General features: G+C 51.2%; 11 protein-coding genes across 11 annotated transcripts; 4 read left to right on the top strand and 7 right to left on the bottom strand.

Moving 5' to 3' along the window:
- Window positions 1-86: 86 nt before the first annotated feature.
- Window positions 87-1,148, bottom strand: BDV14DRAFT_182182 (translocon subunit SSS1). Its single transcript, XM_073770185.1, has 3 exons — window positions 886-1,148; window positions 707-793; window positions 87-649 (listed from the first exon to the last, which is right to left on the bottom strand). Exons 1-3 carry the CDS (start codon window positions 968-970, stop codon window positions 609-611), a joined length of 213 nt encoding a protein of 70 aa, XP_073623630.1. The 5' UTR covers window positions 971-1,148; the 3' UTR covers window positions 87-608.
- A 333-nt stretch (window positions 1,149-1,481) lies between these two features.
- BDV14DRAFT_139568 (putative MFS monosaccharide transporter) lies at window positions 1,482-3,647 on the bottom strand. Its single transcript, XM_073766311.1, has 6 exons — window positions 3,147-3,647; window positions 2,946-3,099; window positions 2,500-2,891; window positions 2,363-2,445; window positions 1,992-2,318; window positions 1,482-1,941 (listed from the first exon to the last, which is right to left on the bottom strand). The coding sequence occupies exons 1-6, from the start codon at window positions 3,541-3,543 to the stop codon at window positions 1,636-1,638; spliced, it is 1,659 nt and encodes a 552-aa protein (XP_073623629.1). The 5' UTR covers window positions 3,544-3,647; the 3' UTR covers window positions 1,482-1,635.
- Window positions 3,648-4,336, top strand: BDV14DRAFT_139567 (uncharacterized protein). Its single transcript, XM_073766310.1, has one exon. It carries the CDS (start codon window positions 3,753-3,755, stop codon window positions 4,218-4,220), a length of 468 nt encoding a protein of 155 aa, XP_073623628.1. The 5' UTR covers window positions 3,648-3,752; the 3' UTR covers window positions 4,221-4,336.
- A 272-nt stretch (window positions 4,337-4,608) lies between these two features.
- On the bottom strand, window positions 4,609-6,704 carry BDV14DRAFT_182179 (uncharacterized protein). The gene has a single exon (XM_073770184.1). It carries the CDS (start codon window positions 6,273-6,275, stop codon window positions 4,827-4,829), a length of 1,449 nt encoding a protein of 482 aa, XP_073623627.1. The 5' UTR covers window positions 6,276-6,704; the 3' UTR covers window positions 4,609-4,826.
- On the top strand, window positions 6,625-7,589 carry BDV14DRAFT_182178 (uncharacterized protein). Its single transcript, XM_073770183.1, has one exon. It carries the CDS (start codon window positions 6,781-6,783, stop codon window positions 7,264-7,266), a length of 486 nt encoding a protein of 161 aa, XP_073623626.1. The 5' UTR covers window positions 6,625-6,780; the 3' UTR covers window positions 7,267-7,589.
- Window positions 7,590-7,605: 16 nt separating this feature from the next.
- On the top strand, window positions 7,606-8,392 carry BDV14DRAFT_182176 (signal recognition particle 14 kDa protein). The gene is made up of 2 exons (XM_073770182.1): window positions 7,606-7,698; window positions 7,756-8,392. The coding sequence occupies exons 1-2, from the start codon at window positions 7,672-7,674 to the stop codon at window positions 8,140-8,142; spliced, it is 414 nt and encodes a 137-aa protein (XP_073623625.1). The 5' UTR covers window positions 7,606-7,671; the 3' UTR covers window positions 8,143-8,392.
- Window positions 8,393-8,483: 91 nt separating this feature from the next.
- BDV14DRAFT_182175 (phosducin family protein) lies at window positions 8,484-9,983 on the top strand. Its single transcript, XM_073770181.1, has 4 exons — window positions 8,484-8,662; window positions 8,763-8,945; window positions 9,075-9,433; window positions 9,500-9,983. The coding sequence occupies exons 1-4, from the start codon at window positions 8,625-8,627 to the stop codon at window positions 9,661-9,663; spliced, it is 744 nt and encodes a 247-aa protein (XP_073623624.1). The 5' UTR covers window positions 8,484-8,624; the 3' UTR covers window positions 9,664-9,983.
- Window positions 9,984-11,736, bottom strand: rsmA (putative bZIP transcription factor (Fcr3)). Its single transcript, XM_073770180.1, has 3 exons — window positions 11,213-11,736; window positions 10,866-11,116; window positions 9,984-10,791 (listed from the first exon to the last, which is right to left on the bottom strand). The coding sequence occupies exons 1-3, from the start codon at window positions 11,375-11,377 to the stop codon at window positions 10,248-10,250; spliced, it is 960 nt and encodes a 319-aa protein (XP_073623623.1). The 5' UTR covers window positions 11,378-11,736; the 3' UTR covers window positions 9,984-10,247.
- A 595-nt stretch (window positions 11,737-12,331) lies between these two features.
- On the bottom strand, window positions 12,332-13,087 carry BDV14DRAFT_139485 (uncharacterized protein). Its single transcript, XM_073766309.1, has one exon. The coding sequence runs from the start codon at window positions 12,939-12,941 to the stop codon at window positions 12,537-12,539; it is 405 nt and encodes a 134-aa protein (XP_073623622.1). The 5' UTR covers window positions 12,942-13,087; the 3' UTR covers window positions 12,332-12,536.
- A 146-nt stretch (window positions 13,088-13,233) lies between these two features.
- BDV14DRAFT_204522 (casein kinase 1 family protein) lies at window positions 13,234-14,433 on the bottom strand (the record flags this gene model as incomplete). Its single annotated transcript, XM_073774540.1, has 3 exons — window positions 13,234-14,243; window positions 14,298-14,370; window positions 14,422-14,433. The coding sequence occupies 3 exons, from the start codon at window positions 14,431-14,433 to the stop codon at window positions 13,234-13,236; spliced, it is 1,095 nt and encodes a 364-aa protein (XP_073623621.1).
- A 6,127-nt stretch (window positions 14,434-20,560) lies between these two features.
- On the bottom strand, window positions 20,561-21,934 carry BDV14DRAFT_139466 (putative cell polarity protein (Tea1)). Its single transcript, XM_073766308.1, has 3 exons — window positions 21,495-21,934; window positions 21,009-21,411; window positions 20,561-20,942 (listed from the first exon to the last, which is right to left on the bottom strand). Exons 1-3 carry the CDS (start codon window positions 21,741-21,743, stop codon window positions 20,656-20,658), a joined length of 939 nt encoding a protein of 312 aa, XP_073623620.1. The 5' UTR covers window positions 21,744-21,934; the 3' UTR covers window positions 20,561-20,655.
- Between the last annotated feature and the right edge of the window lie 2,008 nt (window positions 21,935-23,942).

The following is a 23,942-nucleotide window of genomic DNA, read 5'->3' as shown; positions in this document are numbered from 1 at the left end:
TACGGGCTGGATGAATGCTTGAGCATGGTCCTGGGGGCTAGACCCAGAAGCTAAAGCTAGAGCAAGGATCCAGGAACGAACAGCGTCAGCGACATTTGAATCAAAAACCATTTTCAAATCCCGGCTCCATGACTCGAGCTCGGACAGTGGATATATTAAGGACAAAAGCCGAAGGAAACTAAAGAATATTCAGTAGTAGTAGTTACAAAATGACATATAACGCCGTCCCGATTCGAGTAAGTGGTAGTATGCGATTGCAATGAGGTGCCGCAGATCTCGTTCCAAATGAGACAAGACAGCCGAATGGACCCCAACTTCGACAGTGGTCAAGGTCAGCCCGGATTGTTGTCACTATACAATGCACGCTCCCTTCCCTGGTAGATGTGATGTGATGTGATGCGGTGCGATGTGGGTATACGTTTCATCCTCCTCCCCATTTCTTTTCTCTTCTTCTCTCCTCTCCTTCCTTTCTCAGTCGCGACGAGCCGAGCCGAACGGAATGACCGTTTGAGCAATGAAATTCGAATCCGATGGGAGAAGTTCAAATCCACATCAACCCTCTTCTTTCATGCCGCCGATAACGGTCTCGGCTCGAGTCTCGAAGAAGTTTAAGCGCCACCGACAAGGACGTTGTTGACGGGGATGTGGACTAGTAAACAAAGATCAGCACACGCCAAACAATCAAGCAAAAAGAGAGGTGACATACTCAGCTTGACAAAGTACCCGATGAAACCCATGATCAGGAAACCCATGCCAACAGCCTGGCTGATCTTGATGAACTCGCGCTTGTCGGCTGAATTCAAATAATGTTAGTCTTTCCTCTTTTCGAACATGGCCACGAAAACAGATCGATAGACATATAGGGAAATAGTAATGGGAACATACGCTTCTGGCTGCGGTTAACGAACTGCATCCCATCACGGAGGAACTCCTGAGGGATGTTGAGCAATTCCTGGACCTGGTCGGACATGGTGTGCTATCGACTGACTGTTGATATAATCGAGCGAAAAGAAAAGTTGTACGTAGAGGCGAGTTTGATTTCGGAATCAAAAGTCAAGATAGCGGCGGGCTGCAAGGGTTCGTATAATGCCAGCTGTGCTTTTGGTGAATTGGAGCTGTGAACCGGACGGCGTCGGATTAATGAGATACCGGAGCCGCCACGTTGCGCTATCGCCGTATCAGCGACTGAGTGTGGCGCAGTAAGTGTGGCTGGTGAAATTGCACTTGCCACGATTTATCGGAGATTGCGGGGATTTTATCCGATTTTCCCCGCATAAGCCTCTACAGAGTAAGATGTTCCTGTCGCTTGACTTCAGGTCCTGGTCCATAGTATAACTGTTTTAACTGACACTCTTATTACTTTGGCTTTGCTTTCTGAGCGGTGCGATGATTCTGCTTCTTGGCTTCAGGTCCTGGTTCATAGTATGGTTGCCTTAATAAAGGCCTTGCTCTCTGCATGGATACGAACTGCTAGTCTTCTGAATTAATTTAATGGTCGTCACGCGACAAGTCGCCACCCGTGAATCAATTTTGGAAAGAGACCCTCGCTATGGTATCTCGATATGGGTATCTAAGTCTCATTTAATCATGTCTTCCCTCAATCACATGCTCTTTGATTCATGTCATGACATAGCCTCATGCAACGTTCTCGCGCTGCTCCAGAGTCACCGACTTAGCGGCTTCCTCATCCAGTATGCTGTTCTTGCGCGACACAGTAGCGACGTAGCCCGGGTTCTCGGCCTTGAGGCGGGCGAATGTCTTCTCAGCATCCCACACCCACGGTGTGTCGGCGGCGAAAAGCAGATCCATGTCCTCCAATGTGCGCTGGCTACTCTCTGGGTATAGTGCCCAGACCATGGGAATGGCGATCACGTTGCTGGCGGCGAACACATAAAGGGTTTTTTCACCAATGGCCTCGAACATAACGGGGCAGAGTAGGGTCTAACGAAATGGTCAGTATATTCTTCAAGAAGCCTAGTTGCGCTACTCACCAGCCATCCGTTCCCAATACTCCAGCCTACAACGCCGAAAGCGTTACCCTTAGCCCGGACAGCCAGTGGGTAGATCTCCGCGGGATAAACCCAGGGCGTTGCGAGCCAGGTAGCACCGAAGATTGCAGTGAAGATAAAGACCATAGATGCTGCGGCAGCACCAAACGAGTCAGCCCGTGACAAGTTACCCGCATCGCGCGCATTAATCGATAGACGCGAGAAGCCTCCAGCGAGGAACATGGCAATGCCCTGGCCCGCTGCACCCCAGTACAACGTCCATCGGCGACCAATTCGGTCTAGAGTGAACACACAAATAACAGTAGCAAACTAAATTGTTAGCGCAAGCAAAGCATTGTGGCCTAGCGACATACCATGTAAAAAACATTGTTCAGACCGCTGATCCACTGGCTCTTCATCGTATCGAAACCAGCAATGCTGAAGATTGTTGGCGCGTCTGAGATATAAAACGTTAGTTGTTGACCATGGTTTAAAGGCGAGGCCGACGTACAAACTGTAACTCCAGCGATACCGACCCATTCTTGCATAATTTGTAGCCAGACTACCAGCTGTACACGGCGACCGAGATGCAACTTTCCTGTCTTGTATCCGAACAGCATTGCAAGGTAGGACGTGCTGTGGCCCATGGACTTCTCTGTCTCTGCTACGGCGAGAATATCCTGGAACTCAGCTTCCGCTCGAACGGCGTCCTCATCGCTGCTTCCACGCAGTCTGCCCAAGATATAGCGAGCTTCCTGCTCCCGACCAACTTTGACCAACCAACGTGGGGATTCTGGGAAAAACCATACAATAGCGAATAGGACGATGAGGAAGACAATCTGGAAGGCAATCGGGAATCGCCAGCGGAAAGCGGAGGCGCCGCCATCGATGAAAGACAAACCGCTGCACGAAGTATAAGCATTAAAAGTGTTTCAAATGCACCTGATATCAACTTACAACTCAAGCCAGTATGCGAGAACGACACCGAAAATGTTCAAGGTGAACTCAATTGCAATAAATTGTCCACGACTCGTGTGTTCTGCGGTCTCGGTGGCCCAAACGGGCACAATGGCGTTGAGGATACCGGTTCCGATCCCATTGATGAAACGTGCTAATTAAGTCAGCTAAAGCAAATGCAACGATAACTGCAAGGCGTACCGCAGATCATCCAGTTATGGTTCTGAGCCGAGCATTGAAGGGCAGCGCCGAACATGGCCCATGCGGCACCAGAAGCAATTGTTTTAATTCTCCCCATCTTGTCACCAATCCAACCACCAAGAAGCGCACCGAAGAGTGTACCCAGGTAATAAACACTGACAATACCACCCTGCAGCAAGCTGTCAGTGACCACAGGAGAAGGCTGGCCGTCCTTCATCTCCGTGTAGCCGAAGCCCATAAGGTCGATATAGTCCTTGGAGTTGTTAACTCCAGCCATCATACCCTGATCGTATCCGAAAAAGAGAATTGACAGAGCAGCCACGCAGTTGATGGCGATGAGAAGACTGCGCTTCTCATACTTGTGGACGACATTCCACGAGGAAATCTTGTCACTCATTGTTGAGGTTGTTAGGGGTAGACAGGCTTGGGAAAGAGTACTGGGACAAGGCCACCGCAATGAAAAAACTTGTAGAACACACGCGGGGTTGGGGGAAAGGCAGCATCTGTGGGGTTGCACGACTATTTATCCTGGTTCAGGGACTGTATGACGATTGACTGCCTTTGACAGGAACAGCCTGCAAAAACTTGGGTCGGGGAGGAAAGGACATGCCATCATGGCATCGGACCAGACCAATGAGGTTACATTCTGCCGAGCGTCGTGACGATAAAAGACTCAAACAGAATCCACAGTCGGCGACATCCCGCAAAAACCTGGAGTGTCGTAGAGTTGGAAAGTCAGTGCGCGACCCCGAAAGTGAGTCCACAATCGGCACTCCGGACTGGCTATTCGGCGAGAGACCTGTGAAAAACATGGCCGATACGACGGCTAGAAACCTGATTGGTGACGGACAGCAGCTGATCTACAGCAATTTAACCGAAGACCAGGCTGTGAGTCGTGGAACGCAGGTTGAGGAGACTGGGGAGCGAATGGGGGAGTTCTGTGGAGAGAGTCTGGGGATTGCAGTGGAGGGAGCCCGCGGAACATCTCCGACTTTCCCCTTCAACCTGGATTCAGCTGTAGTCACTGTAGTGTATATTGTGGCAGAGCGAATAACTGATATAGTTAGCAAATAGACTGGGAGATACTGCACTTTGAAAGCTATACACATATGCCAATGCTTGCCTGAAGCTTGGCCGGGAGTCAAGCCTGGCCCTTCTCGGCATCGAGGGGCATCGGTTAAACCCCGGGCCCTACCACGGAAACATCGACTCCGAGTCAGTCGGATTTTGAAAAGCTCTTCTGGCCTAGACTTTAGGGCCTAATGAAAAAATCGGAAGGTTGCTGTCGAGGATATATGTGCCCTGGTTAGGTAGTACCTAGGTATATGTAGAGCAAAGCTGATGTCATGGGCCTACTGTGCATCCCAAGATAGAAGGAACGGACGAGGGTCGTTCCTTCCCCAAATACCAGTCGCGGCCTCGCATCGCACCTTCCCTTTTCGTTCGGCTCCAACCAGCAGAGCTCAGATTCAGGCAAGTACGATGCACTCGTGCTTGCCGTATAAGATTCATGCGTTTTGTTCTAGAGGTGATGTGACTTGATATCAGCTGATCGTATATTCGACGAGCCTATATGTACAGTGCAACTTTTCTCAATCCTATGTCCACGATTGATACCGTACCCAATGCAACCAAACGCCATGCTATAAACATCATACACGGGCAAAAACAGACGGTATATCACATCGCACCCCCCTCCTCAGACTCAACAACCTTCAGCGCATCAACCGCAACCCTTACACCCCATTTGACCATGACTGCTTCCTTTTCCGAGGCAATAATATCCGTTTTCGCCACAATCTTCCTCAGGAAGTAGATACATCCCTTGACGATCTGCGGTGTATCGCGCGCGCGCATGAAGATATCCACTAGAGGAGTCTCATTGAGCGCCGGCTCCTCGTCAGACTTCGACTTTTTAGACTTCTTGGACTTCTTCTGTTTCTGGGACTGCTGAATGATGCTAATCATGAGTAGTTCGACAAACGTTTTTGTCTTCGGTTGAAGGTATGCGAAGTTAAGTGTTTTCAGAATACCCAGCGTGAGGGTCCCGTCTGCAATAAGTGAGGCGTACATCTTGCCGAGGTTCACGATGGCTTTCATAGATAGCGGGTTCTCCTCGTCTTCTCCGGCCATACCACTGTCCTCATCCTCGTCATCCAGATCGCCCGTCTCGCCCATGCGCTTGAAGACGTTCCACAATGTGAACATGAAGGACACTTTAATCCGCCGGCCGAGCTCCCCGCATAATCGCCGTGCGATCAGCGTGTAGTAAGGGTTATGCGCGTCTTCCTCCATAGCGCAATGCGTGAGGACACGGGGGATTTCAAACTCCTGTGCACGTTTCAGACGCAGTTTCAAAAGCCGGACGTGTGCATCTTGATAGTCTGTCGCAGACATGATGGCTACGAATATCGAGCGGCGGACATCCGTGTTCATGCGGTGCGCTTTCGCGAGGGAGGCATAGTCTGGTTCGCCTTCACTATCCGAGTCCGCCGCAATCGCATTGGACTCATGGCCAAGTGGGAGGCCAGAAAGTTCTTGTCGAGCTGATACAAGCGGGTCTTCTTTCCAGCTTGCACCAACAAGCCACCATTTGCCCTTCTTCGAGGAGTTGTGAATATCACTCCGAGATATACTAATGGGCTCCGAAGCACGAATGACACGAGAGCTATTAAGCGAGCCAAGGATCTTGCGCATCTTGGTGATGTGTTCTGAGGCGACGGTGGAGTTTGCGGCTGACTTGAGGCGGTTGTTCTTGAGGTCCGTGATTGTGTCGATCATGAACTTTGTGCGGACGGATAGCGAGGCTTCGCCAGCTTTAGCGACGGCAGGTTGGATCAGAAGAACGATATCCTTTAGGGAAGAAGGGTCGTCCTGGCGGAGTTGGGGGCCTGAATTCCGGATCACCTTAAGAAGGAGCTCAGTGTTGTCCTCATTGATATCCTGCAGGAACAGTCGGATGTAGTCGAAGACCAGGGTGCTTCCGACAACGTGGAAGTTGTACAGCTGGGACAGAAGGGAGATCAGGTTGATCATCTCCTTGCCCTCGAATTTGCCCCGTTCGTCACCACCAGCATCGAATGTTTCGACAATCTTCTGCACAATCTCAGCGCCAAAGTCCATTCCCATGACCTTGTATACAGCCGCAATGAAACCCGCATGTAGGATGATAAAGGTATCACTAAGCGCGGACCTTTCGCAGATGAGGCCGAATAGTAGATTCAGCAGTGTAGATGTCACGCTCTGTCGGGGGTATTCCCGATAGAGCTTCTCGAACTCCGCCAGAATGGAAACAAGGTTCGCCTCGGACAGTTTGTTCAGTTGACCCTGCGCTTGTCTACGCAATCGCGTAAGAGACTCTGATTCGGAACCTGTTTTTGCACGCAGTGACGGAGGGATGTATTTGCCTGGTTGGTTTTCGGTCGTCGTCTGAACAGGTGCAACATAGGGATTCTCTTTCTTCTTCGGTGCGGGTTGTTCTTCTTCTTCTTCTTCTTCTTCTTCTTCTTCTTCTTCTTCTTCTTCTTCTTCTTCTTCTTCTTCTTCTTCTTCTTCTTCGCTTTCTTCATCCTCCTCTTCCATCTCATCCTCATCCTCGTCTAATAAGTCCATATCGTCATCATCAAAGCCCTCAATGTCATCGTCGCTCATATCCTCCTCATCTGAATCCTCTTCCTCTTCAGCAGGCAGACGCTGCGCCTTCCTCCGCTTATTGAGCAGCCATTCATCCGCCTCCCGCTTGCGTTTCTTGCTCTCATTCCCAGACCCCTCGTCCAGATCTCCAAGCAAATCATCCAACCCATCATCCGCGAATGCCTTTGACTTTTTGCCCTTCTTCAACCCAAGCTTCTTCTCAAGCGCGGCAATCTCCGCATCGTCTTGCTCTAGCTTGTCCTGGACAGCCTTGGAAACCTTCTTCCGCGGCGCGCCCTTCTCGGCCTTCTTTCCATCGTCGCTATCTTCGTCGAACGACACTTTCGTCTTCTTCAATTTCGGTTCCGGAGTAGGTTTTTCCTTCTTTTGCTTCGCGGCCTTCAACTTCGCCATAACATTTCCCTCATCTTCTGACTCACCCCCCTCATCAAAGCCGCCGAAATCGTCCTCGTCGTCATCATCGTAATCACGACCACGTCCATAGCCGCCGGCCTTCTTTGAACTCAGGCCCCGCTTGTTCTCCGCTCGCTCTTGTTGTCGACGATCTTTCCGAGTCACTTTGTTCTTCTGTTCACCGAACCGATCACGGATACCGAGTTCTTGTCGCAGGTCTCGGGGGAGCGAGGTCGTATTATGCCTGGGACGAGGCATTTTCGGTACTCGTTTGTCTGTTGATCTGGGCGTTGAAATCTACAAAAAATGTCGGCGCTGGAAAAAATGACAAAATAGGACGGGTGTTTGGGGGCGGTGTATCCAGCGGTGAGGGTATCGGAGTCGGAGTCCCCCCCACACTGACATCGCTCGCCGCATTACATTGCATTGAGTGACCTGAATAGTTACTTCTTGACAGTCCATTGTTCAGACCTTCAAGATGCCGGCGCCTGTTGGTCATGAGGAGGTATGTCTCACGTCGTATCAGATCCTTACTACGTCACCTATACTAATAACTGTCCAGTTCTTCAACTCCCTCACAACCCTCCTCACAAACACATCCCAAAAAACCCGCGGCTCCGTCTATCTGACACAAACTCCCCTTCTGAACAACTCCTCCTCCGAGACTCAACCCGCCACACAAACGCCGTCAATCCTCATCCGCGCCAGCGACGGAAACACCAACGCTCCCAACCCAAAGACACAAGGGGACCTCAAGAAGCAAGACAAGAAGAAGCAGAAGGAGAGCAAAGTCAAAATCTCGACGGTCGTCCAGCCAGCTGACCTTGAGGCGTTCTATGCGCGGTATGCGGAAGTGTGTAAGGCGGGTATGACAGGGCTGAAGAAGCGTGATCGCAAGTTGAAGAAGGCCAAGGCTAAGGGTGGTGCTGGCAAGGTTACCAAGGCGTGATCGCCTGGATATTGGCTCAAAAGAAAGACGGGTGTATAGTGTACAGTGGAGGTTGCATATGCGGCGTTTGGGATTTGTTTTTCTTCTACTTATTTAATGCTCTTTTGTGGTAGTTATGATACATTTATGATGTACCTCTCGGGCAAACAAGCAGCAACCACGGATTTCGACCCTGGAAGTGTACAGAGTGGGATGTCAGTTTACATATATCCCCGCTAATTATGTCATTAGTACTAGCATCATTCGCCGCATATTTCTGGATATTATAAGTGTAGTCATCCAGGGCCGAGCGGTATATAAGCCGCCAAGACCACCCCAGATTTATGCCAGCTGCCCCTCTACATCTGCCTGGCATTCTTCAACTCCCCTCACCACCGCACTCAATTCAGGCACCCATAATCCCACTCCCTTCCTCAATTAATCAACTTTCACTCTCAATTACATCTCTCCCATTCTCTGCTCTCAGATAGCCAACGGTCACGATGCAAGTCGAAGTCAACCCAAACGAAGACACAGAATGGTCCGTACTCACTCTCCCCGCCAACACCAGCGACACTGCTACCCTCAGCCCTTTACCTTGCAATCCAATTCAATCAAGACCATTGCTGACGATAGTCCAGGAACGACATCCTCCGCAAACACGGCATAATCCCCGAAAAGCCCCAAGACCCCGAACCCCTCATCCAAGAGGCCCTCATCGAAGCCGAGCGCAAGGCCCACGAGAATCGCCTCGAGGATAAAGATCTCGACGAGCTAGATGCACTAGAGGATGAAGAGGACGAGGACTTTCTGAATCAGTACCGGTGCGCGAGCCCGTCCTATACACACACACCCACATACACCCACACACAAGACCAAATCCATCAACTACCCAACCCAACCCTTTTTCATACAATTTCCAAGCTGACTGACTATATTGCCTGGTGATATAGCCAAAAACGCCTCGCAGAACTAAGCACAATCAACCAAACAAGCATCCACAACCAAGTCTACGGGCTGTCGAAACCAGATTTCACGCGCGAAGTCACCGAAGCTTCGCAATCCTCCTTTGTCTGCGTAAACCTTACCTCGTCTTCAAGCAACAATGTTGAGTCCCGCCTCCTAAGTGAGCTGTGGCGCCGCATGGCCGCGAAATTCGGCGACATCAAGTTCTGCGAAATGCGCGCGAATATGTGTATTGATGGGTATCCGGATCGGAATACGCCTACGATCCTGGTTTATCATAAGGGGGAGATTGTCCGGCAGTGCGTTACGCTTATGACGCTTCGGGGGACAGGGACGAGGGTTGAGGGTGCGTTTTACTTCCTTGTCTATATAGCGTTTCTGTGAGAGTCTTTGCTAATTCTGGTATTTGCAGATCTCGAGAGTATGCTTGTGGAACTCGGCGCGCTGAAGGAGAGTGATGTCCGGCTTAAGAAGAAGGATGACGATGAGGACGATGCGCGGCCGTCAGCGTTCAAGACAAAGTCTAGTATCCGGAAGAGTGCTACCGTGGAGGACGATGATGACGACTGGGATTAGGTTGTAGCATCAGTCGCAACATCCCAAGGTCTCACTCAGCACGAGCACGGTCGATATTCTAGAAGTCCTCGAAGCTTACCAGTTGCAGTTAGGCGACTTGTTGGTGCATACCATACCTCGCTGTATGGACTCGATCAGGACCATCAAATACTCACGGGTCCAGCCACTGGGACGAGCATCCACGGGTCATGCCCGGTGGTTATACCCCAGTACGACTCGCTCAGCTCATACTCAGGATTTATAAGCCCAGGGCATGAGCCATATCAGCGCTGGTCAATACATCCAATGTACAAAACCCATAGACAAAACCAATAAACACATTCTATTCGAAAGACAGTAGCGCCGCTGCTGAATGCAAGGCTATATACACCGTATGGCAGTCCTGTACATGTAAAAAGTATACCGAAAACGAATGACTCCGAACTCATCACGCCCGCTCAAACGACCGTCCCAAGCAATATATATAATCCAGTCCATTTCAAAACCGTTCACTCCAATTCCAATCCCAGCGTATTCGCACCATGATCGCAATAATCAGATAGTCTGAATGCCCAGTAAGAAGATGGACATCCAGGTCAATCGAATCACAGCAAGCCATCTCCACCCCCACTAGCAAGCGCCTCCTCGATTGCGCCCCTGATAGCTATTTCTCTGAATGCGGGGCCTTGCCCATCACACTGCGCCACGGTCTTCAAGCGGCTCGTAACAACCGCTATATCCAACAACCCTCTCTTGAACGCCTCATGGCCCTGAATCAAATCCCACGTCGCGCCGGCATCGAGCAACCGCTCCCCAGTCTCCCTGCAATACGTCACCCTGTGTAACCGTGCAGATTGGCCCTTGGGTACAAGATCGCTGTAGAAGTCTGTCGGGGAGTACGTCATGGGTCCCGTTTGTGTGGGCGTTGAGCTTCCGCGTCGGTTATCTGACGAGGTGTCGTGCGGCGGCGGGGACTTATTTGCGGTTGAGGTTGCGCGGAGGATCTCGTTTTCTGTTTCGAAGCGCGCGAGTTCGCGCTTCAGTCGCTCGTTTTCGGCGTTCATGGTTGTGGATTCATGTTGGAGGGTTGAGACTGTTTCTTCGAGGTCGCGCACGCGGCGCTCTTTGCGTTCGCGGAAGGCTCGTTGACTTGTAATTCATCAAGAGAACGTGTTAGTACAGCTGGGGCGTGAGGGGTAAGTGGACTGATGGAAGGCACTTACGCAGCACGATTCTGCTCCTTGCGCTTAACCTGCGCGGGCGTCACAAGGCCATCCTTGTCCTTTTCTTCGCTGTCGCTGCGCACGAGGCCCAAATCGCTAGGTAGGAGGTCATCGTAGGCTAGATTCTGGCCGCCGCCGCCGTTACTCGAGACGGATTGTTTGCTGTAGGAGTCTGGCGGGGACTGCGGGGGGTGTCCGAATTGCTGCGACTGCGCGGTGCCGAATGGATCGAAGGGCGGAGGTTGGTAGTTCTGGAAGGGACGGAGAGGGGTCAGTGGCCAGTGTGGACTTTGATCCGGATTTGGAGTTGGAGTGGGAGAATGCATTGCTGGATGAGGGGGGCTAACTAGGTGGTCGAAGTGGCCTTGCATGTTGTCGTCGCCGTGCGGGTTGTGAGTTGGAGTTGGGAGGCCGTAGAGGGGGAAGGACTGTTGGTGTTGCTGGTGTTGGTGTTGGTGCTGCTGCTGCTGCTGCTGGGGATGGCCGGTGTAGTAGGGGTATTGGTGGTCCATTGTGTCGTTTCGTCGTGTCGTCGTGGGGTTGCTGGTTTGGTTATTGTTTCTGATGCTGTTGCTGCTGCTGTTCTGTGCGCTGCTGTGCGTGTTGAGCACTGACAGCGAAGGCAAAGGGTATATATACGGGTAAGGGAGAAGGAAAGTCTAGATCCCGCAGCGGGCCAAGAAGTGATCTGCCCTTCGACATCTTCCTCTTCTGTTCCGCCAACGTCTATCCAAGGTCCATTGCGATTAACGATGCTGACAATTCCAACAATTTCCTTGATTTCAGAAATTTAGTCAGTAGGCTATCGCCTAGTTACATACGAGCACTCTTCAGCTTCGTTCAGCTTTTTTTGCCTCTGCCCAGATCATTGCGCCCAGGTGTTGCATTGCACAGCGCTTACTCAGGGATTACAGAATCAAATCCCGTCCGAATCCCTCAAACAGGGCAAACTACTACGCAATTACGGGACAGGGCTGACGCTAATGCATCTGGAAGACTTGGCGCTATATTCAGTGCGACTATGCTAGACTCTATGCTAAAGAAGCACTGCCTCAAGCCCGGAGAGTTGGACTAACTCCGGACAGTCACAGCCCCTTGACTTCCGATGCATGCACGCGTGATAATATGAATAGGTTCAAATGAGTGTAAACAGTTGGGGAAACTAATAGAAACAGCATATATTTGACGTAATACCACCCCGGAAGCGACCCTAGCCATATCCTTCGCCATTCACCCCATACCGAAATGTGTCCGCAGGACATCGCCCCATCCGCCAGTTGCTACTCGAATCAAGCGCCGATTAGCAATCGTCCGAACAAGCGACCCCCCACCACATCCCTGACTAGTCAACCCCGACTCCTCTTCTCCAGTCGTCCCTTCATGCTCATTCGTCCCCAATCATACGTCAATAAGCCACAATGACAATTTCAGAACGCAAGTAATAAAGTACTGGTGCAGTGCATAAGGAAAAGCAAGACATTGGAAACGCGAAAAGCCATAACATGCGCAAACTGGGGAAAGTGGGCAGATAGTGGTGTCGAAAGCCGTCGAGAAGTCTGGAGATATCTGACGAAGCAGTTGCCATCAGACAATTCCACCTTCAAAAGACTAACTATTCGATATTTGCATCTCCTTCAGTCTAGTCACACCGGCGTCGAAAAGTAATGTTGATTAGTCGAAGAACGGAACAACCGGGTGACTGAGACGTAAATATAGCCACAATAAAAGCGTTTCAAAATCGATATCGGGGCCTTCCACATAAACTCGTAATTCGAGAGGGTTCGATTTCCGACAAATTGACGTTCCGAGAGATGATGAAAGGTCTGAACCGATAGTCGAGCAAAAAGTGTTGAAAACGCAGTCGGATCGAAGCGGTAGAACCGGGAGACGATCGAAAAACGGGTAGATGGCTGACAGAGAATGCAATAGGAAAATATTAATGAAAACAGGAGCGGAGTTCCGAGGCGTAATAGTTCCAAACGGTTTGCTGCACCTTGCAAGGGAGGCAACTAGAACAACGATGATCCCGGGCTCCTTAGCTAGCATTAAGCCAGTAGGCAGAACGCTAGGCAGCATAGATTGAAGAGGGCAGGCAGAGCCATGTCAAGCTCAACCATCATGCTGCACAAATTTAATACCACTGAGGACCGAGCCCATCGTCCCGCTTCGAGCGGCTAGCACTAGGCCCGTGGGCACCTGAACCAGCAACCTTAGAAGCAGAACGCAGCCTAACGCCGAAGACTATGAGATTAGTCAGATTCTAGGAACCAGAAAAAAAGTTGAGATAGGACCTCCACGTGCAAGGCCGCACCGAAGAACGAAACGCAGAGGGAGGGAGTTCCCTACACGGAACCTAGGTTTTAGATACTCACATCCTGTCGCTCCCTCCCACAGCACGGTTGGTGTCGGGGGTGTTGTCGAGGGTTCCACGCTCCATGATCTTGCGACGCTGGCTGGAGATAGCACCAGGCTTAGCGGCAGAGGCGGGCAGAGCACCCTGGCGACGGGCCTGCTCCTCAGCCTCCTTGTCCTTCTGCTTGGCGTCCACAATCATGGCGGCGTTCTTCTGATACTTGTAGACGGTCCAGTCGAAGACGTAGTCGTACTGGAAGGATTCGCGGACAAAGAGGTCGCGGAAGATCTTGCGGAGGTAGGAGTAGTCCGGCTTATCGTCGAAACGCAGAGAGCGGGTGTAGTTAAGGTAGATAGAGAATTCGTTGGGGAATCCACGGCAAAGGACCTCGGTGGGGGTTGTCATCTTCTTCTCCATGATACGGTCGTACTTCTGCTTCTTGGTAGCAGCCTTAAGTCCCTGCCAGGGGAGAGTGCCACGGCAGAAGTAGAGCATGACGTAGCCCAGAGATTCCATGTCATCACGGCGAGACTGCTCGACACCCAAGTGAGTGTTGATACTGGCGTAACGGGCAGTTCCGGTCAAGTTCTTGTTCTCGCGGTAGGGAATGTGGAAGTGAGTCTTGGGGTCGCGGTACTTCTTAGCCAGACCGAAATCAATGACGTTGACCTGGTTTCCACGCTTGCCAATACCCATCAGGAAGTTGTCGGGCTTAATATCACGGTGAATGAAGGATTTAGCGTGGATGTATTCGATGCGAGAAATGAGCTGATCGGCAAGGAGAAGGACGGTCTTGAGAGAGAACTTGCGGTTGCAGAAGTTGAAAAGATCCTCCAGACTGGGTCCAAGAAGATCAATCACCATGGCGTTGTAGTCACATTCAGTACCGAACCAGCGAACGAACGGAATACCAACACCACCGGCGAGAGATTTGTAGACACGGGCTTCATATTCGAGTTGAGGGTGCTTCGCCTTGACACTTTCGAGCTTAATGGCGATTTCTTCACCGGAGATAATGTTGGTGCCTATGCAAGTCAGTCTCTACAAGGTCAAACTGGAATATAGAGATTATCACGTACCAAGGTAGATGTCACCGAAAGAACCACTTCCAATCTTACGTCCAATGCGGTACTTGTTACCGACACGCAAATCCTAGGCATGGTTAGGCGGGGTGTTCCGGAATGAGTGTGTCGAAAAACTCACCATAGTCGTCATCTTGCTGGAGATATAAGCTCAAAGAGCTGCTGTAATCTGTAGGAATTAGAAAGTGAGGTCAAACAATCGGTCGGTAAGTGACGATAATATCGAAGGATATCGAAGAGATGAAATGCAGGGGAAGGCTCTTGTTGGGACGAGGCAGACACGTCAAGACAAAGCGAGGCTGAGTCTCAGATGTGACCATACGCCAGCAATAAGAGGACAACGAGGCTGGACCGTCCCAGGAGAGATCAAGAGGCGAGCAAGGGGAGGGAATGGCTAGAGCAAATAGCTAGAGCAAAGAAATCAATATAACACACATACCTTTCAAAGTGTGTTGATAGAAGGATGAGCTAGTGGTGATGTCGACCTACCCGACCGAAAAAGGCGGAGAGGAAAAGAAAGGGGATTCAGCTGAGAGGTTGGGCGGCTAAAAAAAAACAAGAAGAGGAAGACTGCAGAAAGCAGTGGGAGAAGGGAAACAAGATGCGAGGGAGATGTTTATCGCGAAGATCAAGGACGAGGCCCTTGAGATCGGGGAAGGTGGGAGGGAGAGGGAGATCGAGGAAGGAGGAAGAGAGAACGAGGAGAGAATTGGTGAGAGTTGAGGGGGCGGGAAGGATTATGAAGTGATATCTTTAGCCGTGACAGCGCGTTACCATACCGTATTATACCTGGATTGAAGTACTTACTTCACTCATGAATATTGAGTGTTGAAGAAATGAGTAGATGTATTCAGTGAATATCTAATCATCTTTCTATATCTAATATTAACTATGGTCCTACTTCAAGACTGTGTTCGTGGTACTCGACTATACTTGTACCATATGGCATGTCAAAAGGCGCAAGTCAGCTGAACAACCACAGCAATAACACCAATGCTCAATGACGACAATAAGTAGAACAGAAGGGCATTTGATCTTTAACAATCCTAATCCTACTGAATACTACTAGTAGCATCTCATTTAAGTAACTAATCAAGCAAAGTATATATTAAATACATCGATCCAACTATAAAACCTAAACCTCACCACTGTATCAAAACCACACCATACACCGCTCACTTTGACCCTTCATCTACGGTGTATCAACGGAGTAAGAACCCATTCGTCTTAGCGCTTGGGCACAAAGCCACCACGCCTTATCCCGTCACTCCATCCATTATCATTTATCACCTATTTATCAAGATCAGTGACAACCATGCGAGTGCAACCTTAACGTACAGTACCTAACGAACTACCACTACCACTGCCAGTACCCAAGTCCACGGTACCCAAAAATATCCCCACCGCTAAACAGAAAGCATGAACCATGCACTGCATGACTCTTCCGTTTCTCAACAAGGGATCCTGGACTTGAGCTTGTTGGCAGTTGGGGCTCTTGCAGTCTCCAGTCGGGCAGTCTCACACCGCTAATTGTAATTTGTAATTTGTAACTGTATGGGGGTGCCTGGTGATCCCAATGATTCCGACGAATTTATGGGGTCGATGGGCGACAATGTAATTTTGGGATTTGAAATTTGTTACTTCCTAAGTGGACTAGTGGAGGCTGGAAAGTAGAATAATTCTCGCGAGTTATTTAAACTCATTTGTCCTTCTTGTTTCCATAGTTAAAGTTATTGCTTGTTGATCTACGGAGTAGTTCGATTGAAGGGCGGATTTAGCCGCCTTCTATACGGATTCTACCCGTACTTGCCAAGTTGCCGAAGTGTCGAAAACTATGGATACTGACCATGTCCCATATATAAGTAGATTGAAGCCCACCGTTTAGAAGCCTTATTTTGATAATTTCACCATCCAGCAGCATTCGGGAAAACTACCCAGTCCGACCAACCCCTACAATCTCCCTCACACACTCCTCGTGCATAAATTCCCCGAAAACAGCCGTGAACAAAAAGGAACACTCAAGCAATACGACAAACTCCTTACCTACATAACCCTCTAACAACGATACTTACGTCTCCAACGATACCCTCAAAACAAATAGAATGGCAAAACGTGGAGAGGCATGGTGAAACCATGTGGTGGTCTATGCTTGTATCGCTGCCTGTGAAGGAAGGCTGCTGGTGTTGTTGCCCGGCAGGGTGCCTGCTACCTGGTTGTTGGGCAGGAATGCTCGATTAACTACTAGATGTCAGCACTCCAACAAAACAGGCTCTGCAGCGAGATGAGGTGGCTCGATGTTGGAGTAGTTTGCGCTCGATTCTACGACTGGCAACAGATCATAAGATTAATGATAGATAAGCAGAAGCAGGTTCATTGTCACCGCTAATCAAACCGACTAGATCAGACAAACAGACAGAGACATCGTCAACTAAAGGAGTAGGTAGTAGAATGGTTAATAGTACATTTCAGGACAAGGAATATATGAGATGGGTATAAGAAGATTGAAGAGGGGAAACGAAACGAAAAGAGGCAAAAGTGGCACAAATGAGACAAAAAATAGAAACAATATGGGCAACAAGCCTGGACTCGTCACAGGGTAATACAAGAGTAGTAAACTTAGTAAGAGGAACAAAGACAAGACAAGTAAGACTCGGTCAGATCATGGACAGACATGTGCAGCAGATGAACAGTCGCAAGAGGCTCAAAGACCAATCAACGTGATGAGACATCGTGGTATAACTCCCAATAGAATATAGACAAGTCATGAATGCTCCCTGCGAGCTCCTTAAATCATATTCGCTGCTTGGCCTTCGACACCGGTCCGAGGCTTACTTTTCTCCGGAGAGCTCGCTCTCGCTTCGTCCAGTTCCAATCGTCGTCGCCATTCTGCAAGGCTGTCGCTTAGTCCCGATTCTTTGGTTGGGGTGCGGTCAAAGTCGGTCGACTGAGTACTCATGCGATAATTGCTGTTGGTCGTCTCCCAGTGGGTGCGGAGAGCTTCCAACTCGTTGGCCAGCGAGTCGAGTGCCATGGAGCCACGGTTGTCGAGGAAAGTGTCATCCTGCGACACTGCACTGTTGGCCCTGGATCGCCGAGTTCCAGCTCCAATAGTGTTGCTGGAAGCATTGCTGTGGGTGCGAGAGATTCCGTTGGCCGCTTGGCCGTGTTGCGACTGGCGTCGGTAATGTCCAACAGAAGCCTCGACCTGGTCCAGGAGCATAGTGACCTTTTGCTCGGCGTCCACTGCGCGAGTCTCGAGCAGCGAGTTCTCCTGTTTCAATTGCTCAAGTTCAGAGCGGCTCTTCTCGGTGGCAGCAAGGAGTTCCTGCCTCATTGCCTCGTATTCAGAGCGAGATCTCTCCTTCTCTGCCTCGGTAGCATCTAGGTTCTCTCTCAAGTCCGCAATCTGCTCCTCAAGGTTCGAGATGGAGTCCGTCATATCCTGCTGCAGGTCGTTCAGCGACTTCTGAAGGTGGGAACGTTCAGCTTCCCAGTCGGAAGGTGCTGAAGCTCCGCTTTCGGCGATGCTGTTTTGGGCCTCTTCTAGTTCGGCTTGGATCTTCGCGTTCTGCGATTTGTAGCGAGTAAGCTCGTCCTTCATCCGTTTCAGCATCTTCTCGGTTCCCTTGACGTAGTGAACAGCGGACTGGTAGTCATTTTCGAGCTGCTCCAGTTTCTCTCTGTAAGCGCGATCGGCCTCTTGCTCACGTGTCTCGAATGACGATTTCATGTCATCGTGGGCCCTCAGGCTCGTGGAGAGCTGCTGCTCCAACTCGCGGAGTCGCGTCTGCTCTGGAGTTCCGTATCGAGATCCAGGCGACTCGAGGCGAGGAGAGCGTCGGCTGTCTGTGTAGCTGACGCCACGCTCGCCAAGCAAGTCCTTCAGAGCGGTATGTTGAACGGCCAAAGCACCGGCTTCCCTCTGGTGACCCTCGATCTTAGCCTTGAGCTCCCTGTTCTCCGTCGTGAAAGTCTGGCAGTCTTTCATGGCTGCCTGGAGCTGTCGTCTGAGCTGCAGGCCCTCTCGACTAGCCTGTTCCTGGTATGCTTCCAAGCCTGCGATCCTCTCTTCCGCACGTCGTAGCTTCTCGGCCGCTTCATCGGCAGCGATTTGGCTGGCCTTGGCCAGCTTATTCGCCCTTTCAACCTGTGCCTCCGAGTTGGCAACTCGTTGATCGACAAGCGAGCGGATCGACGTCTCGGAGTCGAATGAGGAGGCCCGCTCCAGTCCGGAGATGAAGGCGTTCTTGTGAGTCTCGGCTTCTCGGGCGTGGCTTTCAGCCAGTTCTTCGGCGTCACGAAGGCGGCGGGTGGCGTTCTCCAATTCCGAAGTTCGCTCTTCGTGCTCAGACCGGAGCTGCAGCAATTTTCTTTCCAAGCCTTCACGGCGCTCACGTTCCTCATCCAACTTCTTCTCTAGGATGGCAGCCTTCTCAGCGGAAGCAGTCACGGCTTCTCGGAGACCTCCAATGTTCTCGCCAAAGTCTTTCAAGCGGCCGGAAGACTCCTCGAGCTTCTTCGACAGCTCCTCCTTGTCCAGAGTCAACTGCTTCATGGAAGACTCGGCTTCGGATCGCAACATCGATTCTTCTCTCAGAGAAGCCTCAATCTGGTGAAGTTGGGCACGGAGACTCTCCGTTTCCAGAGGATTGTTCTGCATTTCAAGCTCGGCCAACCGTCTCCGAGTAGCCTCGGATGTCTCCTCAGCCAATTCCCTGCCACGCTTCTCCTGGTCGAAATCGACAGTGAGCGCTTCCATCCTAGACTTCAGCTCATTTTGAGACGCCAGTGCGAGCGCCAACCGCCGGCTGAGATCCGTTGAGCGGTCAGAGGCAGCCTTGTCAAGATCATGAGCATCTCCATTCAGCGACGGGGTGCTTTGCTGGCTTCCTCCATGTGCAGCAAGTTTAGCACGAGCATAGGCAGCTTCGTTTACAGCCACGTCTCTTTGTTGCTCGACCTCTGCTACGCGCTTGGAAGCAATCGCGGCTTGACGGTCAACAGTCGCTTGCATCTTGGCCAGCTCGGCTCTCATTGCGAGGAATGCCTCAATTAGAGGGCGATCCTCGTCAGCGAAAGCATCTGCAGTACGCTCATCTAAGACAGAATTCGACGAGATATTGGGTGTATAGCCGGCCTTCTTGGCCAAGGCAAGCTCGGAAGCGTACCAAGCATTCCGGCTTCTCAGCGCCTCGAGTTCTTTGATCAAGGCTTCCTGGTGAGCGGTTAGGCGTGGAGAACGCGGTTCATCGCCTGACTTGGAGTTCCTGTGAGTTCGCGAGTCGATCGATCCGTCAATGCTGGCATGTCGAGCAAGTATAGACTCATCCGCGCTCTCCAAAGAGCTTCGTTGTCGTTGACGGAGGGAGCGTTGGCGAGCGGGAGCCATCATCGGCGCAGCTTCACCGGCCTCCATAGCCCTAGCTGACATTCGCGCAGTTTGCTGGGTGGAAGTTCGCTGACCGTTGGATTCGGGAGCACTCCTGGGGTCCTTTGGAGAGTCCCTCGGTGGCATATCCCTCTCCCTATCAGCAGCCACAGCGCGGGCCGTATCAATCGGAGGCCCAGCGTAACCACGTTCCTGCTTAGTAGGGGTCTTGCTTCTGAAGTTGTTGCCTTGAGGACCATTACTCCTCGGGCCGGGTGTAGGAGCCTGTCCTGGTGGAGGAGGCCCAGCAGGAGCATTGGCAATAGACGCACGCGGCAGACGAGAGCCTGGACCGGGTCCTAAATCTGGCTGGCGGCCAGTGGGGCTAACGACGCTCTCTCTAGGTGGCCCCGGACCCCGTCGGTACTGGTCGGGCGGTTGATTTTGGGCTTCGCGAGACACCCTGCCTGATGGAACGACCGATTTATCCCCAGCCGCAGCTTTTGTGGGGCCCGGAAGAGGCGCCTTCTCGCCCGTCTGATTATCGCTAGGATAGCGGATCTTGGATGTATCGAGCAAGTACGCCATGCTAAGCTCCACCGGGTCTCTTGGGGCTGAGCTTGGTTCACCCGCCAGAACGATGATCTGTTTTCCGAATGCCGTCATGCTATGGCCCGATCGCGGAGAAGGTGCTGGGCCCATGTTCTGGAAAGAATACCATCGGCGGGTAGTGATGCGGAAGGCTGCAAGATCGCCGAGATCGATTCCTTCGTCTGTTCGTCCACCAAACACGTACATCACATCGTTAACAAGGGCTGCCGCATGTCCTTCCCGAGGGGTGGGAATGAATCCAACACAGTCCAACTGAGTCCATGAATTGGACCGAGGGTCATAAGACCAGACGTCGTTGAACCACTGTACTCCGTTCGTTCCTCCAAACCTGCCATAGGTAAGCGATAAGAGCGGACAAAGGAAACGACCAGCGACTTACAGATACAATTTGTCATTGAAGCTGATAATGGTGTGGTTTGTTCGCGCAGGGGGGATCTGGCCAGGTGGAGGTCCGCCTTCATGACTGTTCTTAATGAGGAACTCCCATTTATTGTTGGGAGCCTGCAATTGATTGAGATCAAAGGCAACCAGATCATTGAAGAAGTATCCTTCCACCTGTCCTCCGAAAACGTAGAGTCTCGAGCCAAGGATATTCAGGGTGTGGCCGTATCGTCCGGTGGGTTTGGGACCTGGGGGTATTGAGCGCGACCATTGCCGGGAGGCTGGTGCGATAGGGGTTAGCGGTTTCGGGCAATTGCAGATCGTATGGTGAGAGTTGTGGCGCATACAAGTATTGAGCAAGTAGAGTGTGTCATCGAGGGTGTCAGTCTCATCCACTTTGGTGTCACCACCAAAGACGATGAACGCATTGCCAACGAGCAAGCTCGCATGGCCGACGCGAGGTCCTGGGCCCTCAGAAACTGTTGCGATTGGAAAACAAGACAGATTTCCGCTGCTGCTTTCGAACATCCAAAGATCTCCCTTAACGGTCGACCCATCTATTAAACCACCCATCATGTAAACATCGCCTTCCTTTGAGGCGACCGAGTTGATTGCCGCACCATATCGGGGGAAGGGATTCGCTTGCGGGGACGAAAAGTTCAATCGGCGTTGGGACCAAGGGTAGAGGGATGCACCGGGGCTGGAGCCTGGAGAATTAGGATTCGCCGCGGGCGGCTGGGATCGCTGAGCCTAGAGTCGTCAGTACAATAAACCAAATGTATTCGCCAAAGAGTGTTATTGCGAATTGGAGCCTGCAAAAACCGGAGACCAACCTGAGACTCAGACTCGGCCCGTTGCCGCACCCGCTGCTGATCCGGGCTACTGGCACTATTGACCGAGTTCAAAGAATTATTATAACTACCGCTCGGAGTCGGTGTCTGCGACGAGGGCACTCCGTCTTTCGACCCATTCAGCGTGGCTCCAGAGCCCGCTGGTGTTCCTTCAGAGGTATGGACGTTTCTCGTTGCAGGAGGTAGGCCAGTAGCCTGCTGGTTCTTCTTGGATTTGAAGAGGAATGCCATCGTGGAAAGTTTTATCGTAAACGGTTCGTAGAAAAAGGCAGGGCTAGTTCTGGCGGAAGGAGGAATCCGGCGAAACCCCTTTCAGCAGCAATCGAGCGTCGATCGTCAACTCAAGATCCCCAATGGACAAAACAAAGGATACGGAAGGAGCGAAAAGGAATGGGCGCCAGGCTGAGAAGTGTAATGAGCGGAGGACACGCAACGATCGCGCGAGTTGGAATTAAAAGTTATTATTAGCGGGCCAGGTAGGTGTTGCTGGCCGAGGCTCGAGGAAGTAGCGACGTTGGTTGTTCGTTCGGCGAATGCCCGATCGTGTCCATCCAATTACAGTCACAGAATTCCGGTTTGTTCGATATGACGCAGAGAGGAGTTGTGGTTGACTCCTACTGTCGCAGCTGGCCTGGCTTTCGGCGTTCAAGGGGCATGGGCGGACTATAGCAGCAAAAAATAACGAGATGGAAAAGCGGAGAAAAGAACGAAAGCGCCCCGGAAAGCAAGAGTAAGGAAAAAACACGGCGGAGGAAGCGAACAGAGGCGGAGAGGCCAATCTCTATCGCAAAGGGACGGAAGGGGGGTGGAGGGAAGAGGGAAGAGGGTAATGGGGGATAGGGAGCTGGAAGACTGGAGAGCGGAAGAGAGAGAAGGGGCAGGAGAGGCGCTGGACGAACGAGCGACTCCGGCGTTTCAACCTCTCCCAGAGTTGGCTTAGATAATGCCCTTTACGCTCCCTTAGGGGCACACCGCCAGCACTGGCTACACCCAATTATGCATACAAATCATCTCATCCTTGGAGAGAAAAAGAAAAGAGACCTTGTCATAGATGTAGATTCTTATGTAACTATCTTACCAACCGTGGTCATTTCCATCTATCTCTGCATTATTGTACTATGTGTGATGTACGCTATCTGCCCTACAGCCCAATTCCCGCAGTACTATAGATGAAAAAGGGGACCAGAACCCAGGCCACACTTGCATATGCTCGGGGGATACGCCGATACGCTATGCGCAGGACAATGCCTAATGCGGTCCGTTGAGTGTGCTGATTCTGGGGTTACAGTCATAAGCTTTCGCTTGGGGTTCTGATTTATGAGTCTGACTGTGGGCGATATTGCAATTGATAGACTGGTAACCTAAAGGTAAGCGAGATCTCCAAAGTCCAGAGTCTAAGCCATCCATGGAATCCTCGAGGTTCTCCTCAGATTCTTCACGTGGGAGCGTGCCTGCCAGGTTTCTTCTGCAGAGATCTACGACACTCATCTTATGTTGTTTGGCGTAGAGCCGTTGAAGTGGGGCGGAGGCAGAGTCAGGAACTGGAAGCCATTGAAACGAACCTGAAGTCCAGTCCCTGTTCGTTCCCACAGATGAAGCCGATCTGGGCATCCGAGGTCTGGACGTGGTCAATTCACCAGCGCCACGGAAATTGATCTGTCGGATTTCGCTCGGCATCTGTACAGTAGTGGTGAAGTAGCCTCTTCATTTCCTGGTATGATCTCAAGAAATTAAAGCAGTGTTAAAATAGCAATCGAGGTCATGTTCCCCAGCCACTAGTCCCGATAAGGCTTAAGTACCCCAAGCCACCCTTTTCCGCTGGAGTACGAACTGCGGCCAGTCCTGAGCCCATGATTCTATCATCATTCCATGAAGGTTCCAGGTTCTAGCATATATCCATCATTGCAGTCAGGATTAGTTACTCACAATACGATCGGGGAACTATTGCTAACCACATGATTATTATCAGAGCCATTATCTCTTGAACATCTAGCGCTCAGACACCCCTGTCAACGAGCACGGCCCAATCCGAGGCTCTCGACCCGTATGATAGGCTGGTCCGGGCAGCACCTCGCCTCATTCGTGTTCCCCCTTTCAACTTCTGTGCTGCGAGCATCCCTGGATTCAGACTAAGCGGTGTTGCCTCGAGAACAGTAGATCCTTTGTTTGCTCTTTATTTTGTTTCAAACTAACTACCCGGTTGGGGTGCGTTCCACTGAACTCAGTTGGGATATGTACAGAGTAGTACTCGACGTGGTGTTGTATAGGAACTTTGCGAATACTTACCTATGTTAGTGTGGCGGGTGGCCGACTGGCTTCCTCTAATGCAAGCCCACTGGAGCCTGAATTCACCGTTCCTGAATATTCTGCACCTGCCAGTTCCAAGCTGCAAGGGTGAGGAGCAGAATGGCGATGATATTCTGCCGGTAA

The sequence above is a fragment of the Aspergillus stella-maris genome, assembly GCF_047715825.1.
Source record: "Aspergillus stella-maris strain CBS 113639 unplaced genomic scaffold BDV14scaffold_76, whole genome shotgun sequence".
In the NCBI taxonomy this organism is placed as follows: Eukaryota; Fungi; Ascomycota; class Eurotiomycetes; order Eurotiales; family Aspergillaceae; genus Aspergillus; species Aspergillus stella-maris.
This window is presented reverse-complemented; position numbering and strand designations above follow the sequence as displayed.

Coding starts and splice junctions, on each gene's coding strand:
- BDV14DRAFT_182178 (XM_073770183.1), top strand. CDS start 6,781: ATGTCATCGTCGCTCATATCCTCCTCATCTGAATCCTCTTCCTCTTCA.
- rsmA (XM_073770180.1), bottom strand. CDS start 11,377: ATGGACCACCAATACCCCTACTACACCGGCCATCCCCAGCAGCAGCAG. Junction 11,117..11,212: donor AAGGCCACTTCGACCACCTA/GTTAGCCCCCCT, acceptor CGTCCCTTCCAG/AACTACCAACCTCCGCCCTT. Junction 10,792..10,865: donor AAGGAGCAGAATCGTGCTGC/GTAAGTGCCTTC, acceptor ATGAATTACAAG/TCAACGAGCCTTCCGCGAAC.
- BDV14DRAFT_139485 (XM_073766309.1), bottom strand. CDS start 12,941: ATGCTGCCTAGCGTTCTGCCTACTGGCTTAATGCTAGCTAAGGAGCCC.
- BDV14DRAFT_182176 (XM_073770182.1), top strand. CDS start 7,672: ATGCCGGCGCCTGTTGGTCATGAGGAG. Junction 7,699..7,755: donor CGCCTGTTGGTCATGAGGAG/GTATGTCTCACG, acceptor ATAACTGTCCAG/TTCTTCAACTCCCTCACAAC.
- BDV14DRAFT_182175 (XM_073770181.1), top strand. CDS start 8,625: ATGCAAGTCGAAGTCAACCCAAACGAAGACACAGAATG. Junction 8,946..9,074: donor GACTTTCTGAATCAGTACCG/GTGCGCGAGCCC, acceptor CTGGTGATATAG/CCAAAAACGCCTCGCAGAAC. Junction 9,434..9,499: donor GACAGGGACGAGGGTTGAGG/GTGCGTTTTACT, acceptor TGGTATTTGCAG/ATCTCGAGAGTATGCTTGTG.
- BDV14DRAFT_139568 (XM_073766311.1), bottom strand. CDS start 3,543: ATGAGTGACAAGATTTCCTCGTGGAATGTCGTCCACAAGTATGAGAAG. Junction 2,892..2,945: donor CTCGCATACTGGCTTGAGTT/GTAAGTTGATAT, acceptor TACTTCGTGCAG/CGGTTTGTCTTTCATCGATG. Junction 2,319..2,362: donor TGAACAATGTTTTTTACATG/GTATGTCGCTAG, acceptor CTAACAATTTAG/TTTGCTACTGTTATTTGTGT.
- BDV14DRAFT_139466 (XM_073766308.1), bottom strand. CDS start 21,743: ATGGCATTCCTCTTCAAATCCAAGAAGAACCAGCAGGCTACTGGCCTA. Junction 21,412..21,494: donor GGGCCGAGTCTGAGTCTCAG/GTTGGTCTCCGG, acceptor TGACGACTCTAG/GCTCAGCGATCCCAGCCGCC. Junction 20,943..21,008: donor ACTCTACTTGCTCAATACTT/GTATGCGCCACA, acceptor CTATCGCACCAG/CCTCCCGGCAATGGTCGCGC.
- BDV14DRAFT_182179 (XM_073770184.1), bottom strand. CDS start 6,275: ATGGGAATGGACTTTGGCGCTGAGATTGTGCAGAAGATTGTCGAAACA.
- BDV14DRAFT_182182 (XM_073770185.1), bottom strand. CDS start 970: ATGTCCGACCAGGTCCAGGAATTGCTCAACATCCCTCAGGAGTTCCTC. Junction 794..885: donor CGTTAACCGCAGCCAGAAGC/GTATGTTCCCAT, acceptor ATTTGAATTCAG/CCGACAAGCGCGAGTTCATC. Junction 650..706: donor CGGGTACTTTGTCAAGCTGA/GTATGTCACCTC, acceptor TTTGTTTACTAG/TCCACATCCCCGTCAACAAC.
- BDV14DRAFT_139567 (XM_073766310.1), top strand. CDS start 3,753: ATGCCATCATGGCATCGGACCAGACCAATGAGGTTACATTCTGCCGAG.